We start from the raw sequence: 17,670 nt of genomic DNA, 5'->3' as shown, positions 1-17,670 counted from the left end.
TATACATCATCATACGAAATAATTGCATAGTATGCTTGTAACATGGTTCATTTAACCAATCTCCTATTTATGAATTCTTGTGATATTTTTCTCCCTAGAATGTTTCATTATTTTAAACAATAGGATAAACATTCTTATAACATATATCTTTACTAACTGTATCTTTACTAACATGTTCATAGTAAATTTGTAGATGAACTGTTGGTCAAATTATTTATATTTATTGCTTTTAACACTAATTCCTAAATTACCCTCAGGAACACTGCACCAGTTTACACTCTGGCTAACAGAGAATAAGAAGGAAGATTTCCCCATATCGTCAACAGCATTAAGTATCACAATCATTCATTAATTCATCATATTATTTAGCAGTTGCTTTTAATCCATGCCAATAAAAGTGTGGGAAATAGTGTCACATAGCTGTTTTAATATTTTTTGTTACACTAAGAATATTTAATATCTTTTCATATTTGGGGAACATTTTAAAGTTCTTTTGTGAATTGCCTGTTTTCTGAGATTATTTCTAATGTCCAGGAGTAGATTAAAGACGTGTGTGTGGCTTAAAAACAAAAATGTTAATGATGAAACTATAAAGCTTTTAGAATATAATGTAGGGAATATTTTCATCAGAGGAAGGATTTCTTAAATAGGAGACAAATATTAACCTAAATAAAAATATTTTTAGGTTAAGCTATATTAAAAATTAAGACTCCCTTTCATCAAAAGACATCATAAAGAAAACAGAAAGACCAGCCACAGAGTGAGAGAAGATATTTGCAACACATAAGTGACAAAAGACCATTATTGAAAATATATTAAAAACTCTTAGAAGCAATAAACAAAACAGAAACCACCCTATAGAATAGTAGGTAATGACTACAATAGAAACTTCACCAAAAAAATAGAAATGGCCAATAAACACATGAAAATATGTCCAACCTCATTAGTTATCAAGGAAATTCATATTAAGATTATAATGAGTTGCGTGACATTGGCAAATGGGCAAAAAAAAAGTAAAGTGTAAGACTATAAAGCAATGAGAACCTCATCTATTACTGTTTGGAGTGTAAATTTATACAACTGTTTTGGAAATAATCAGCAATATCTAAGAAATTGAAGATGAACATCTCTGATCCAATAATTTTATTCCTGGATATAGTCCCTAGAGAAACTTTGCACATGTGTAACTGGAGGTACATGAGGCTGTTTATTGTGTCATTTTTTCCATAGTAGTCAAAAGCTAGAAACTACTCAAGTTACCATCAAAAGTAGAACAGATAAATACATTGAAGTATAGTCCTACAATAGGATACAACATAATCAAGAAAATGGATGAACAACAGCTCACACATCAACTTAGGTGACTTTCAAAAATATGTTAGGCTATGGGCTTCCCTGGTGGCGCAGTGGTTGAAAGTCTGCCTGTCGATGCAGGGGACGTGGGTTCGTGCCTCGGTCCGGGAAGATCCCACATGCTGCGGAGCGGCTGGGCCCGTGAGCCATGGCCGCTGAGCCTGCGCGTCCGGAGCCTTTGCTCCGCAACGGGAGAGGCCACAGCAGTGAGAGGCCCACGTAACGCAAAAAACAACAACAACAACAAAAATATGTTAGGCTAAAGAAGCAAGTCACAAACTGATACTTATCACATAACTTAACGTGCAAAAGCAGTTAAAGTTAAACCGTATTATTTAAACATGCATACACAGGTGGTAAAATTGTTATAAGTAGCAAGGAAATTATTAAAACAAAGGTCAAGAGAGTGGTTACTTCAGGGGTTGAGGGGAGGTGGGGTTGGATGAGAGACACAATGAGGACCTTCTGGCGTACTGGCAGGCAACGATCTTGACCTGGATGGTGATTGTAAGATGGTTATTTGATATTTATTCATTAAATTGTATATGTGTACTCTATGCTCTCTACTTAAGTATATTTCATTTTTAAAGGTGAATTTTAAAAATAGGTACGGATATTCCTCCCATTGATTACTTTCCATATGTGAGGATAAGCTCTGATTTGTTTTAGTTTTCCAAAATATCCCATTTTCCATATACCATCTGTTGACCAATATATTGCTTGACCACTGCTTTTTAATGGTGCCTTAATCAACTGTGATTTTTTTTTTTAAGTTCCAGTATCTCTTTCCAACCTATCAGTTTTGTCCCCTTGATGGGTCTTTCCATTCCACAGAATCAGTCGCTATTATTGTCTTCATTACTGTTACTATTATCATGCCCATTTCTCTCCCCATGCAAATCTTAAAGTTTGAGTTGGTTTGAACTCTATAAAAAGCACAATTCAAATGCCTGTGATTCTGTGAGTCTTTCTGGGTCCTCCTTAAAGCATACATTTCTCGTTGGCTTTCGATCTTCCCACCCATAGGAACCATGGGAATGTATAAACTGCCACAACTCTGTTCACCCATGGTTTCAATCTCTCTGTCCAGTCCTTGACATATATCCCATCCAAGGACAGAAACGATGGTGGGTGAAAGAATCACTCTCGGGCTGCAAGGACTGGGATTCTGTGTAATAAACAGAATCAGAGGCAGAAATGAGAGTACAAGCCACCTGATGATGACAGAATCCATCACCCTCCTCAAAGGAATTTGCTTTGTGTGTGTGTTTTCTCTTTCATTCTTGTGGATGCAGACAGAATATTGAACAGCAGCTGGGCTCCTTGATCTTGGCAACAGACATCAACAGACAGAATGAATTTTTGACCAGATTGAAAGCTCACCTCCACAATAAAGACTTAAGCCTGGAGGATGTACACGACAGGCACTTTATGCTTCAGGTAAACAACAACAACAAAAAGAAGTCATTACCCTCACTGGGTATAACACTTAAGGACACGATCCATCATTTTAATGCATCTGAGAAGAAATATCTCCCATGGTATAAGCTAGAGCGGTGACCTACTTTATTAAAAACTTTGAGACGTGAAATTTTTAAGTGGTTTCCAAGCAAGTAAAATCTGGGTTTCACGTCAGTAAGTTGATAATATCTCATTTTTCCTTGTTTGGTAACTGCTTCACCACAACGGAGTTGTGTAGTTGCACGCAGTAAGAATCTACCACATTTTGTGCCTTGATATAGAGCTGATCACTGTCACACCTGTGCAATGTAGAGAACTGTTCCTTTAATACAAAAGTATATTATGTTAACTATAGTACTAACGAAAATTGAAAAACGAGTATCCTTCCTCCGCCTAAAGCCTGTTTAATTAAACCCTGCTTTCCTTCCTTTTACTACCTTAACTCATTTTCATCTGAGGCTCAGACGTGTTTACCTAGTCTACCATTTTTAGGCACCAATAAATAAATGATTTTAAGTTTAATTGAATGCATTGAATCATATCAAGCCCAACCCTTTCTGCTTCCTTCCATGGCAAAAAGCCATTTGTGAAAGTTAAGAAAGAACAAGATGGGAAGTGGACCTTGGAAGCAGAAGTCTGACCTGCTGTATCCAAACCAGAGCCTTTTGCTTGATCTTCCATTTTCTCTCATTTTCCTTCTTTCTTTTTGGCACAAAAGACTGAATGGGTGAATCCTGGATGCATCTAGATAGGCCAGCTTTAACCACGGACGTGGACCTGCACGTGGGAGACTGAAGCATACTGTTTCTTCCCTTCCATGCCTTCAGGCTGCCTTCGGAAGCTGTCCAACTGCTCCATCCTTTTAAGGAAATACCCTCCTCCCAGCTGTAAAACTGTATCTCCCTCCTTCTTTCTTCCCAAACTAGTCTTCTCGTCCCTGAGTGCCACAGACGCCTGATTTTAGAGACTCAAGCCTAGTTGTGACTAGCTGAAAGATTTGGCCTGGACACTTGCATTTCAAAAGGAAAGCTTGCTAACACACACGAATCCCTCAAGGGCGGAACCTGGAGAGGACTTCTGCCCCTGACCTACTCCAACATGTACTGGTGTCCCCATTCACCAGGAAATAAAGAACCAACCAGGTTTGCAACTTAATATGATCCAGGCTCTCCCAGACCCCAGCACTGCTAGCAGTTCTATGATCCCAAAGAACTCGGTCCAAACCAACAGACCTTGCTGATGGACGGGCATGCCACCAGAAGCCCATCTGGGCAGTGGGCTCTTTGCAGCTGGTAGTTAAGGGAGAGAACTTATTTCTCTGGAAATCCAAGGAAACCCTCCTAGGGTCAGCATCTCTGACAAAAGCTGGTGTCCCAGATGCAGAACAGTGTGGGAAAAGCCAAGAAGGCCCAGATTTATCTCTGCAAACCAAACACTCCTAGGCTTGATATGACTTAGCTCCCTGGCTGGCAGTCTGAGCTTGTTCACACAGACACGGGCATATAAATGCAAACACAAATAATTTAATGTATGGACTCGGTCAGTTTGGCCACTGTGAGAGTGAGTGAGGTCCCAGTGATCTCACTTGAGCCTGGCTGGGGCCCCTGCGGCCTCCCTGCCCACAAGGAGTGGAGCAGCAGGAACAGGCCACGGCTTTCCTTGGCCTGCCTGCCCCAAGTCTCCTCCAGGTAGCTCCGTGTCCTTGGACGATGGCTCTTCTCTCCTTCTCACTGCTATAAAGTGGGAGTTCTGAATGAAGGTTTTGTGCCGTGATGAATAAGTGCTGTTTTCCTGAAGAGGCACGTCAGGGAAGCCTCTATAAATACAGGACTGGTACCATGAGGCCGACTGGCAGGTCTGATGGCCCCTTGGGCTTGGGGTGCATTTGCTGCTCAAAGATCATCCTCTGACCCTTTCTCCTGCCCTGTCATTTCTCAGATTGCCTTGAAGTGTGCTGACATTTGCAATCCTTGTAGAATCTGGGAGATGAGCAAGCAATGGAGTGAAAGGGTCTGTGAAGAATTCTACAGGCAAGGTTAGTAGTGACCCGACAGCTGACTTTTCATTGCCCCTTCTCCTTTCAGGCATTTATCCTAAGAAAACAGGGAATGGATCATCTGTCATGACATTTGTTCTTTCATCAACTCGTATTATCCCAGCCTTTCTCTTTTAACCCTCTTGCGAACCATCCAGCCCTTTTCTGGAAATAATTTGAAAATATTAATAAATAACACTGATTTACCATGGAAACAGGTAATAATGAGGTACAGTAAAAATGAGCAAAAGGGGGAGATATATATATATAATTTGTTAATGGTTTTTCTCTGTGGATATAAGAATGTGCAGGACTGTTTGATTTTTACTCTGACCTTCATTTTTATGAGCTGAGCACAGCCTAAAGGCTAAATGCCGTTTGGGATCAATGTTTTCCACTCTGACAGAAGGACTTAGAATTTTTTTGTATTCCTTTCCCTCACTTTCTTAAATAAAGTGAATAATGAAATAGAGCACAGCTGGCCAGTGTTCGTCCTCTCAAATATATACAGTGAAAAGACAAGTGGCCCCCAGTTAGGGTATAAATTTTAAGAGATTAACCTCATTCAGAAGTAAAGCAGTGAATTAACAGCAGGATCTTGATGTTGGGTGGGATCTTGGCCTTTAAACACAGCTTGTTTCTTCAGGCCCGGTTTCAGGGCTCGGGATGTTTTTTCAGGCACAACAGTGCCCTGATGTTAGTGACAGGATCAGGTCTGAGAGGCTGAGAACAAATAAAGCCTGAAGTGTCCCACATACCAGTTCTGTGGGGAGGTCAAGTAGCAACAGTGAGCCTTTTGGAGAAGCCTCCGTAGAAAGATGTGTCAGCGACACTGAGATGGTCCCAAAGACAGAAGACAAAGCAGAACGGATAGGGTTCATGTGGGACCAGCAGGCTGTGCTCCGCATCTCTTTCCTTTGAGTAACAGCACTCATGGAGCTCCCTCTCTGTGTCCTTTCACTTCAACTGAGTGTGAGTGGCTAGAAAACAAAGGCCAGTTCTACTTGCCCATGATATAAAATCTCCACTGAGAGAAAAACAAAAGGAAATATGATGAACTTAGAGCAAGGAGGTTTCAGGTTAGATAAGATAAATACTTTCTTTACTATAAGATACAGAAAATATGGAAATAGCATAGCGAGAAAAGGGCTGGGATCTTCATCCTTGATCAAGCAATGATTCTACTCTGTCCCTCTTGGTTCTGACTCAGTCATGCGTTCTTGTTGGCACTGATTGGAGTTTAACCCTTTCATTTGCTTATCTTGAGCCCTATTTGGATTATGAGCAGTTTGGGGCCTGGACCATGTCCCCTGGGCAGATGGTAAGGCCCACAGAGCTGGTGAGTGGAAGTTGTTAACTAAGTGGAATCAGTGGGATCTACCAATAAAGGTAATCTGTAAGATGTCTTGGCAAAAACTTGTCCTCATAATAATACGCACGTGCAGCATCATAAGATAGAACAACCTAGAATATTTGTAACTCTGATCACTAAAGGTGAGCTTTCAAACACTTTGCTGTGGCATGTTTCCTAGCAGAGAAAGGAGAATTCAGAGGGTATGTCGGGTCCTTTTTATTTAATAGCCTTATGGTCTAGCAGAAGTTCAGCTTATTTAAGAGAAGACCAGACTCTCGGGTTATCCAAACTTCTTGTCCTCCATACTGAATTATTTTTTTAGAAATTCTGTAAAGCACCATTTGTATCACTTAGATTAATCTTCTTCTGGCTTTCAGTTTAGGATTTGGGCTTCCACAGACTGCTAACAGTCCCAGCCAAAGTATCTTTAATGATTTGTGATGTTGAGCAAAGGAAAAGCCCTAAAATCAAGGTCAGGGACAGAAGGGGAAAGGAAGATGAGATCCCATGAATTAGGAAGACAGTGTTAAATTCTCACAACAGACATAGGATTCAAACATCATTCACCCTCGTCCCCTCAGTGCCTTAAAAAAGTAGAATTTCTGTCCTATTGTAACTGCAGATTGGTATTTCTCAATGAACCAAGATTCCCAGAAGTTTTCGTCGAACATCTGCTTCCAGCCTTGTCTAATCCTCAGCAAAGCTGTGATTTTCCTATGTGCAAAGACCCACTGGGGGTGTCATGAAGGAGGCAAAGAATTATAGTTAATGTTTCATAAGCTCAAAATACTAACCAGGAGAGTTCCTGGAGGAGAGAAACTCCAATCTTCCTCTTTGTATTCTCTACATTGATTAACAAAGTGTCTGAAATGTGCAGTGCTTTGTAAATATATGTTGAAATAAGTGAATGACTAAATGATCCAATTGGAAGACCAATTATGGTAGAGGTCACAGGAGAAGACCTAGTGCTGAGGATGGCAGAATCTGAGCTGGGTATTCAAGGATGTGTAGTGACTGCACTTTCCAATAGGATAAAGCACATGCTACATGAGGCACATGTAGCTAGTTAAATTTACATTAATTAGGTTAAATAAAATGGAAAATTTAGTTCCTCAGTTTTCTTGATCTGATTTCAAGGGGCTACTATAGTGGGCAGTGCAGAGAACATTTCCATCATTGCAGACAGTCCCAGTGGTCTAGACAGAGAGGAGCAGAAATGGACAGACGCACTGCAGACCATCCCCCTGCCTCATAGACCAGCTTGATCCCATAGAAGGTGAGAATATGAGGATCTGTTGAGGCCCCTGTACACCATGCTAAAAGTAGAGAACATGGCAATGGGAGTCATCTTAGAAGGTACAATTAGGGCAACATGTATAACTGAAGCAGAAGAAATACGAAAGAAACTAGCTAAGAAGCAAAAAATCGGAATGAGTTATAAAGAAACCAGATAAAGAAAATGTGGTGTATGTGTACAATGGAATACTACTCAGCCATAAAAAAGAATGGAATTTTGCCATTTGCAACAACATGGATAGACCTGGAGGGTGTTATTCTTACTGAAATAAGTCAGACAGAGAGAGACAAATACTGTATGTTTTCACTTATCTGTAGAATCTAAAAAATAAAACAAATGAATGAATATAACAAAACAGAAACAGACTCACAGATACAGAGAACAAACTAGAGGCTACTAGCGGGGAGAGGGAAGGGGGAGGGGCAAGATAGGGATAGGGGATTAAGAGGTACAAACTTCTAGGTATAAAATAAATAAGGTACAAGGATGTGGGACTTCCCTGGTGGTCCAGTGGTTAAGACTCCGTGCTTCCACTGCAGGGGGCGCAGGTTTGATCCCTGGTCAGGGAACTAAGATCCCACATGCCGTGCAGCCAAAAAAAACAATAAAATAAAGATAAATATTAAATTTTTTTAAAAAGGTACAAGGAAGTAATGTACAGCACAGGGAATATAGCCAATATTTTATAATAACTTTAAATGGAGTATAATCTATAAAAATATTGAATCACTGTGTTGTATACCTAAAATGAATATAATATTGTAAATCAACTATTTTTCAATTTAAAAAAAGAAAGAAAGAAAGAAAGAAACCAGACTAGAGTCAGGCAGAGTGAAAGTAGGGAAAATAGATGTTTCAACAGAGGAGTAAACAGGATTTGCTTCCTCAATACAGAGGGTAGAGGGAAGGGAAAAATCAAAGACAACTCCTCCGAAGTGTCAGACTTAACTGAAAAATCACTATTAACAGAACTATGGAGGTGAGGAGTAAAACCAACTTTAGGAGAATTCATTTTAATATTAAATGGTGTCATGCTCTGCCCTCAGAAGGCTATTATCATCTGACTTCCCTGAACTCCTCAGTTAAGCCAAAGTGATTTCCTCACATCAGTTTTGAGAATCACGAGGGCCCGAGAGACCATGGGAGCCATGGCTAAAATCTTAGGGAAAATGACAGACATGTGGCATCTCAAAAGATCCTAGCTTAATGGTTAAGTGCAGACCCTCTGAAGCCAGACTTTCTGGGTTGGAATCCAGGCTCCCCTCTTCACTGGCAGAAGGACCTTAGGTCAACATATTTCCCTACGCTTCATCTCAATTTCCGCATCTGTAAAATGGGGGTTATAGTGAGGTTGTTATGAGGATTAAATTAATTAAATAGGTAAACTGCTTAGAACGTGCCTGACACACAGTAAGCATGATATAAATGTTATGTGTTTCTCTCCTCTAGTTCAGAGGAGTGCACTCACAACTGAACTCAGCTAAGTGTTTCTGAGACCCAGCTTCTGTACTGATTAACCAGATTGTTTTTCCCAATGAAGTAATTATGCACAATTTTTCACCTTCAGGAAGAATTGATAAAATACTTTGATAAAGCTTTGCATGATGTATTTCTTTTTTGCTCTAGCTGATGGAGACATTAAAAAGAAAGATCATCCTGAGCTTTATACTTTCTTTAACCTTCATTTACACTAAGTAAAACTCTAAGGAGTAAGAATGAAAGATACCAGACCCTTATTTTGGATTAATTTTGTAGCTACAGAGATGCTCTTCAAATGAGATCTTTCTACTTCCTCTTCCCGATTTCCTGCCTACTAATTATTCCCGGTTGTTCAGGTGAAACCAGATGAGGGTCAGGCAGAGTGAAAGGAGGGAAAAAGCATAAAACCTGTTTTCTTAATCTGCAACTTAAAACCAGAACTTCCATCTCTTATTAGGAAACTGGCCATTCGTTTTCTTGTTTTTATAGATTTTTGTTCAAAAGCTTATTCTAATCCCAGAGCATACCTATTTACAATGAGCCTATTGTAAATGATCGTCGATACTCTTGATATTTTAAATTTTCGCAGAAGCTACCGGAGCAGGGCAGAGCCAGTTGTTGCTAAAGGGTTCCTAGTGATAAGGCAGGGAACAGTAATTCCCAGATAACTTCTTCCAACTAGATCATTAAAACTATCAACACTCATTCTTATAGGTTCTCGATTACCAATGTGTTTCTTCTTTTTTCTTCTTAGGTGACCTTGAACAGAAATTTGAACTGGAAATCAGTCCTCTTTGCAATCAACAGAAAGATTCAATCCCTAGTATACAAATTGGTGAGTCAAATTCAATTTTAATTTTAAATCAACAGTTTCAGCACCTCTGCTAAGAGTCACTGAGAAGATCTACACACAACTTTCTCAAGATCCAAACGAGAGGTTTAATCAATGGCCCTTTGAATGGCTGAGTCCAAATGAACACTCTAGTCATGACTAATTACCAACTGAGATGAAAAATAGGGTAAAGGCTTTGTTACAGACCCTTAATAACTAACCTGTATTAACTTTGTAGTTCAGAATTGAATCAAAACCAAATGAGTAGAGGAAAGTAACAAGAATCAACTATTGGCTGCTGAAGATTGGATTAGCTCGCACTCTCTTTAGGACATGAAGGGTGGGAAATCTGCAGTTCAGGATCCTTCCAATTTGGTCATTACCCTTCATCCTCAGTGCTCAATACTAGGGGCTTGGTCCCCAGGCCCAGGCCCCACCAGCCATGTGACATGGGATCCCATGCTTCTCTAGTCTTCACTTCAAAATGGATTTTCAGTCTCATTCTCTTAGGACCACACTCTCAAGTGTCAATTGCACTAAAATGTTAAACGGTGATGTTAATGCCTCTAAAGTAATTGTTTGTTTCTATCACTCCTTGAAACACTCTACCAATTCCATCTATGTTTAAAGCAAGTCTTTCTGTTCCTTGCAGTTCCCTCCAATTAAAACCAAACTCAGTTGATGGACACTTAGGTTGCTTCCATGTCCTGGCTATTGTAAACAGAGCTGCAATGAACATTGTGGTACATGACTCTTTTTGAATTATGGTTTTCTCAGGGTATATGCCCAGTAGTGGGATTGCTGGGTCATATGGTAGTTCTATTTGTAGTTTTTTAAGGAACCTCCATACTGTTCTCCATAGTGGCTGTATCAATTTACATTCCCACCAACAATGCAAGAGGGTTCCCTTTTCTCCACACCCTCTCTAACATTTATTGTTTGTAGATTTTTGACGATGGCCATTCTGACCAGTGTGAGGTAATACCTCATTGTAGTTCTGATTTGCATTTCTCTAATGATTAGTGATGTTGAGCATCCTTTCATGTGTTTGTTGGCAATCTGTATATCTTCTTTGGAGAAATGTCTGTTTAGGTCTTATGCCCATTTTTGGATTGGGTTGTTTGTTTTTTTGACACTGAGCTGCATGAGCTGCTTGTATATTTTGGAGATTAATCCTTTATCAGTTGCTTCATTTACAAACATTTTCTCCCATTCTGAGGGTTGTCTTTTCGTCTTGTTTGTAGTTTCCTTTGCTGTGCAAAAGTTTTTAAGTTTCATTAGGTCCCATTTGTTTCTTTTTGTTTTTATTTCCATTTCTCTAGGAGGTGGGTCAGAAAGATCTTGCTGTGATTTATGTCATAGAGTGTTCTGCCTATGTTTTCCTCTAAGAGTTTTATAGTGTCTGGCCTTCCATTTAGGTCTTTAATCCATTTTGAGTTTATTTTTGTGTATGGTGTTAGGGAGTGTTCTAATTTCGTTCTTTTACATGTAGCTGTCCAGTTTTCCCAGCACCACTTATTGAATAGGCTGTCTTTTCTCCGTTGTATATTCTTGCCTCCTTTATCAAAGATAAGGTGGCCATATGTGTGTGGGTTTATCTCTGGGCTTTCTATCCTGTTCCATTGATCTATATTTCTGTTTTTGTGCCAGTACCATACTGTCTTGATTACTGTATCTTTGTAGTATAGTCTGAAGTCCAGGAGCCTGATTCCTCCAGCTCTGTTTTTCTTTCTCAAGATTGCTTTGGCTATTCGGGGTCTTTTGTGTTTCCATACAAATTGTAAAATTTTTTGTTATAGTTCTGTGAAAAATACCATTGATAGTTTGACAGGGATTCCATTGAATCTATAGATTGCTTTGGGTAATGTAAAAAAATAAATGAAATAGATAACTAATAAGAACTGCTGTGTAAAAAATAAATAAATAAATAAAATTTTAAAAATAAAAATATGTTGCCACATCAGTGAAATATAGCAGTTAAAGGCTGCATGTTAATTTCAAGATTTGTTAGAGCAGAGATAATAAACTTACAAAAAAAAAAAAAAAACTCAGAACTTTAACTCTTTACTTATAAACTATGGCCCTGACATGTACCATTTCATGTTCTTCACCAGTTCCCACAGACCTCAGACAGCTTAACACATTCACAGTGTTGCAAACCTCTGCAAGCTCAAGGCTTAATGCCTGGAGATTGGGAGTGAAAGGGTCACCTGAAAACATCAGTTGAAAACTGAGAAAACCAGAGCCAGTTAGAAAGATATGCTTCCAATTACTGAGGGTCAAGTTGAACCCACAGTCCCACAAAAGAGTCACAAAGTCAACCTAAGGAAATAGGAACAAAATTTATCTAGTTTAAAAAATTTGAAGGGAATATACAAATGTTAAAATAGATGTGTTGGAACTCTGAGATTACTGGTGATCTTTTTTTTCCCAAAATGCCCTTAATATCGTTACGTTCTTTTTACAATTAAACCGATTCATCCACCTGAAAAAGGGAGAGGGGTGTTGTTATAAAAAATAAAACCCTGCAAGAATCCAGAGCAGATGAAGCTACAGAATTGCAGGGGAGGGGGAAGGCCATCAACATCAACAGAAATGCAGCCTCAGCCTCTTTGGATCCAATGCCCTATCAAGTAGGAAATTCTGCAGATGCAATTCAAAAGGAATAGACCCCCAACCAAAATCCTCATCCTGGGACCCAGCTTGCTAAATTCTGGCTAGAAAGAAATTTGCCAGGCACCTGTTAAAGACATTTTGAGCCCCCAGAGAAAAGCATTCACATTATTAAGCACACAACCTAGATTTACAAGACAGACTTGATTTCGGAGATTCTATTCTCTTGTTGTCATGAGAACACACTTATTTTGTCAGATCATATGTCCTGATTTTCAGTTCAGGAAAATGTGGTTACCATAGATACCTGTTTTTAAAATGGGATGGGGATTGAATGAAAAGGAAAATCCCATGGATGCTACACCAGCACACCAATAAAGAGAAAGAGGTGATTATAAAACAACCCTTAGTAGATAAATCTTTCTGTCTCTGTTCCACATCTCCCAGCTCTGTAGGTTCAAGGCTGGGAGGTGTGGTGTGCAGAGGTAGATCAGACTAAACTGGAAAAACCCAAATAGATCAACAGAATCTAATGGGAACTGTGGGCTCCAGGCTCCCAGACAAGGATTTTTCCAGTGGGTGCTAAATAATGCAGCTAGTTCCTCCGTTCTGATTACCCTGGGATTGAAAATGTCCCCTCTCTTTTTCCTTTCCCAATCCACAGTGAGGATTTCCTGAGAGCCATCTCAGGCTTAGACCTGATTTTCTGTTTAAGTAATTCATATTTACCCAAGTGAGACAGGGATTTAATATCCACCCCCCACACACACCCATATTCCTCCCCTCTCCCCATCAAACTCTACATTTTAAAAAGAAGGCATTAAATCAGGGCTTCCCTGATGGCGCAGTGGTTGGAAGTCCGCCTGCCGATGCAGGGGGCACGGGTTCGTGCCCCGGTCCGGGAAGATCGCACATGCCGCGGAGCGGCTGGGCCCGTGAGCCATGGCCGCTGTGCCTGCGCGTCCGGAGCCTGTGCTCCGCAACGGGAGAGGCCACAGCAGTGAGAGGCCCGCGTACCGCAAAAAAAAAAAGGAAGGCATTAAATCAAATGAATCTCTAATTGGTGCAGCCTATAGAAAGATGAGGAGAAAAAGGCTTTCCTTCAATCCCTGTGTACTCTGAAGCCATCATTTCTCCCCTGCCCCACTCCCACCACTCCAGGAAGACAATATCCCGGCAAAGTCAGGCTCTACATCGCTTGAATAGAAGAGGGAGGTTTGCCCAAATACACAAGGAACCTATGGGGCAGGCTCCCAAGTGCAGAAGCCTTTCTTCATGTGAAAAACTGCCTCATGGTGTTTCTTCAGACTTTAAAATCACTCTTCTATCTCCTATAAGAGGTCTTTATATCTGACGAGTAGAAATACAGAGGTGTAATTCCAGAGTAATTTCAGGAAGAAAATGAGTTGATTTTTAAGTACTGGATTTTTAAATGTGGGATTTGTAACTTTTTTTATACTTAAGGTAAACCTGATAAATATTCACAACTTAAACTTTAGAATAGTATAATATTGCGCACTATCTTTTTAGATACCTAATATCTAATCTCTCTTAAGATGAAAGATATCAAAATTAGATATGGAGATTGTGAAGGAGGTGAAGAAAATTCAAGAATAGCAAGCAAGGACATTCCAAAATGAAATCCTTTCTTGCTGACTCCCTGTATAACCTTATCAAGATGTAGACAGTAAGTCACTGGCTTAACCTTCCTCCTCAGGTTCAGGTAATCTAAAATAATCTTATACTATTCAAATCATATTTCACATCTGATGAGATGATGCAGGCATGTACAATAAAATTTTGCTTTGCTGCATTCTTTTTTCATCTCCATAGCATCCTCAAAGGCCAAGTATCTGCTGTCCGTCCAATAAAAGGATAATCAAATCAAGCCTTATAATTCACATGCCTGTAAACATACAGGGTTAGTTGTTGGAAGATTTCGTTAGCTGAAAAACACCTGCCTTTTCTCCCCATACCTACGTTTCAGGGAAATACAATAAAACCTAAATATATCCAAATTTGTGATGAGTCCAGTTATTCCAGCCTAGACTGGAAGTTATCTTTGCTTTAATAAATCATGTTTAATATGGAAGGCACATTAACAGTGAAACATGGTTAGAAAGCAACAAGGCTAAAATAATTAAGAGAACAGACATGCAAACAAAGAAGTCTCATATCAATCCATCTTATCTAGTCATTCAAGCAGAACATTTATGCAGGTAAAAATCTGTATTGAAGACGAATGAACTTTTATTACCTACACCTAGTTGTTTAACATAATTGAAAGTAAGACAAAACTGTGAAATGATAATCCTGAAAAAATACCCTACGGAGTAGATGTATCAATTCTTCAGATGGTCTAAATCAACGAGGTGCCCCTTCCTGGTATCATTTGCTCTTTCCTCCCATCCCCCACCCACCCTCCTTAGTTCTAGCACAAACTTTTTTTAACTTTTTTCTTTATATGTCTTCTCCCTTCTTCAAATAATAATAGCCAATATTTATTGAGTGTTTATTATGTGCCAGGAGCTTTCTAAGCATCTTCACATGTGTTAAGTCATTTGATTGTCATAACAACCCTATGGGTTTGGTACCCTTCTTCGCCTTTTTACAACTGCAGAAACTGAGGCACTGGGAGGTTAGATGCCAAGCCCAAGGTGACATATCTTATGCTTCGACACTGAGGGCAGGGACTGCATCTTGGTGGCCTTCTTACGCACGGGGCCAGCACATCGTGGGCCCAGTCATGTTTGTTAGGGAGGAAGAAGTAGGTCTTACTGCCCTGATGGTGATGAGCTTGGCCTTGCCTGTTCCAGGTTTCATGACCTACATCGTGGAGCCCCTCTTCCGTGAATGGGCCCATTTCACAGGACACAGCGCCCTGTCTGAGAGCATGCTAAGCCACCTGGCGCACAACAAAGCCCAGTGGAAGAGGCTGTTGCCCAACCAGCGCAGAAGCAGCAGCGGTGGCGGTGGCAGCGGCGGCCCAGACCACACCGGCCCAGGGACCGAGGCTGAGGGGCAGACCGTGACCGAAGGCGACGCCCCATAGTGCCAGCCAGGCCTGCCCCCTGCTCTGCACACTGAGAGTGCCAGCCTCCTCGCGCAGAGGCCTCTGGGAGGGCAGATGCTCTGAGGGGCTCTTGCCGGTAAACCCAGCCCCTCTCTGGGTGTCGTCCTGGGGCTCTTTGGAACGCCACCCTCCTCCTGCTCACCTGCCTCCCTTTTTCCAAGTGTACAGAAGCCATCCGTCACCTCAGCGTTAGCTGCCGAAATAAACAGCTGCATTCCACCATGAGGGAGCTGATTCCAGGGGCCGGCTTGGCCCTCGAGGTGAAGACTGGGGAGTAAGAAAGAGGTGCTCCTGCCGTGGGCCCCTCGGGTCCTGGGTCACACTGAGACAGGCGGCACTTCCTAAGTCCAGAGCATTTTTAGCATTGGCCCTCGGACTGCTGATCTGCATGACAAAAACACCAGCATATTTGGAACTCCAAGGATATTGGTTTCAGGTGCAAGAGCACAAATGAGAGCGTGAGAGAAAGTACCTTCTATTTTAATAATAATTATTATTATAAAAATAATAATAAATCTTTTTAACTTTTCTATTTTATGCACTAGACAATGGATCTAAGACTATGGGCAAACATTACTCAATGTGCCCAAACTCGAACAGGGGGTTCGCTGTTTTCTTACGGACTTTATGCCACTTTGGGTCAGAGATTTGGCATCTTCTCGATTAAGAAACCACGGTTCCTATCCGATCCAAGGGGAAGGTGCTGTACAGTTCATTCCTCTGCACCATTTGCCAATCTGTCTTTTATCGATAACTCAGATTCAGTGACATGTTTATATTCACACCTGTACATTCTCTGTAAATATCAAGCGCTACTGATTCCCATGCCAAAATACATGAGTATTATGGGATTGCTACCTGTATAAACAATGGCACTGTGAACAGAATACTGTTAGTTTTAATACAAGAGAATGCATTTGTAAATATGGTATAGAGTTTATTAATATACTATTGTTTGCAGATAAAGGCCTTAACTTTAAACATCTTTCATCTTCTGTAAGCTGCCCAACTTAAATCCTCACAGATGTCCTTCTGAACTGCCTTCCCACGTCCATCTTTATGCTTTCCAGCTAAGGTCACAAAGCAAAACTGAATAAAGTCTTTGAGGAAATATTTTGGAAACTTCACATGCATTCCGCTTGAGACCATAGTGTTTAATCTGTGGCACCAAGTATTGTTTCCTCAGATGAACAAGACCCTTCAGCAAGCCTGAAGTCACTTTCAACACAGCGATGTTGCACTCTGTTTTAACAAGCCAGCTGATAAGCTTGTGTTTATACGACTCTTGTCATGGACATGGCAGTGTGTCAGCCTCGCGGGACACATAGCAGGTCTCACAAACCTTCCGTGACCCCGTCATCTATCCATCAGGGACTTCCCTGCTCCCCTAGCACGCTGTCATCTGTTCTGGCTACAGTACCAAAGCATCTCTGGTTTATGGTTGGCGTGCATTTCTTTGGTTTATGGTTGGCGTGCATTTCTTTGGTGTCAATAGTAACTGGATTTTCCTTTTTCCTTCATTTCATGTGAACAACTACGCAACTGTTTAGCAGACGTTAACATAACTTAAGGAAAGAAAATATTTCAGTTGTCTGATAGAATTTACCTTCCTGGGTAGGTTTTTGTTGCCATTTTTTCTGCATATACTTGGCCGGAAAATCAATTTATTACAGCATTCTTCTCTAGTCAGCTAAACTCTGTGCATTGAACATTTTCTTTATAAGCTCTAGCATAACTAATGTTAGATGAAAATTGGCAATGCCCCCTTTCTTTTTACCTTAAACAATGTGGTAGTGGGAGAATGATACTATGATTGTTTCTGCCACTATCAAGGTGTTTCGCAAGCTGATAGAATGTCAGCTAACTCTCATTTCCTAAGTGCAACTCTTTTTTTTTTTTTCTTTCCTCCTAACGTACAAATGAAATGTTAGAAACTTGACTGGATTGTATTAAGTTCCTGCAGAAAGACTGAGGCTTGCAGACTAAAGGTTTAGAGGAAATTTGGAAAGTTAGTCGTACTTTCATTAAAGCAGAAGAGATTGTCAGATGGTACTAAAGAAAGTGTGAAAACTTCATGAAATGGGTGGATGATGAGTTGAAATTATTGATATGGGTAAGAAAGGAAGTTGTGAAAACTTAACACTAACTTTGGGTTTTTTCCTGTAATAACTAT

The 17,670-nt window shown here is 40.4% G+C and overlaps 1 protein-coding gene across 2 annotated transcripts in view; it reads left to right on the top strand.

The window, feature by feature from the left end:
- Positions 1-15,657, top strand: part of PDE7B (phosphodiesterase 7B) — a gene marked incomplete at its 5' end in the record, with an annotated part of 217,993 nt that extends 202,336 nt beyond the window's left edge. For both annotated transcript variants that reach the window (XM_082855542.1, XM_082855541.1), the window contains 4 exons: positions 2,649-2,793; positions 4,753-4,849; positions 9,734-9,814; positions 15,241-15,657. In XM_082855542.1, coding sequence (XP_082711668.1) covers positions 2,649-2,793; positions 4,753-4,849; positions 9,734-9,814; positions 15,241-15,476 — 559 coding nt within the window. In that variant the 3' untranslated portion in view covers positions 15,477-15,657. The remainder of the gene's footprint in view (positions 1-2,648; positions 2,794-4,752; positions 4,850-9,733; positions 9,815-15,240) is intronic.
- Between the last annotated feature and the right edge of the window lie 2,013 nt (positions 15,658-17,670).

The sequence above is a fragment of the Leucopleurus acutus genome, assembly GCF_964270905.1.
Source record: "Leucopleurus acutus genome assembly, chromosome: 15".
Lineage (NCBI taxonomy): Eukaryota > Metazoa > Chordata > Mammalia > Artiodactyla > Delphinidae > Leucopleurus > Leucopleurus acutus.
The sequence above is the reverse complement of the archived record's forward strand: the minus strand, read 5'-3'. Positions and strand labels throughout refer to the sequence as shown.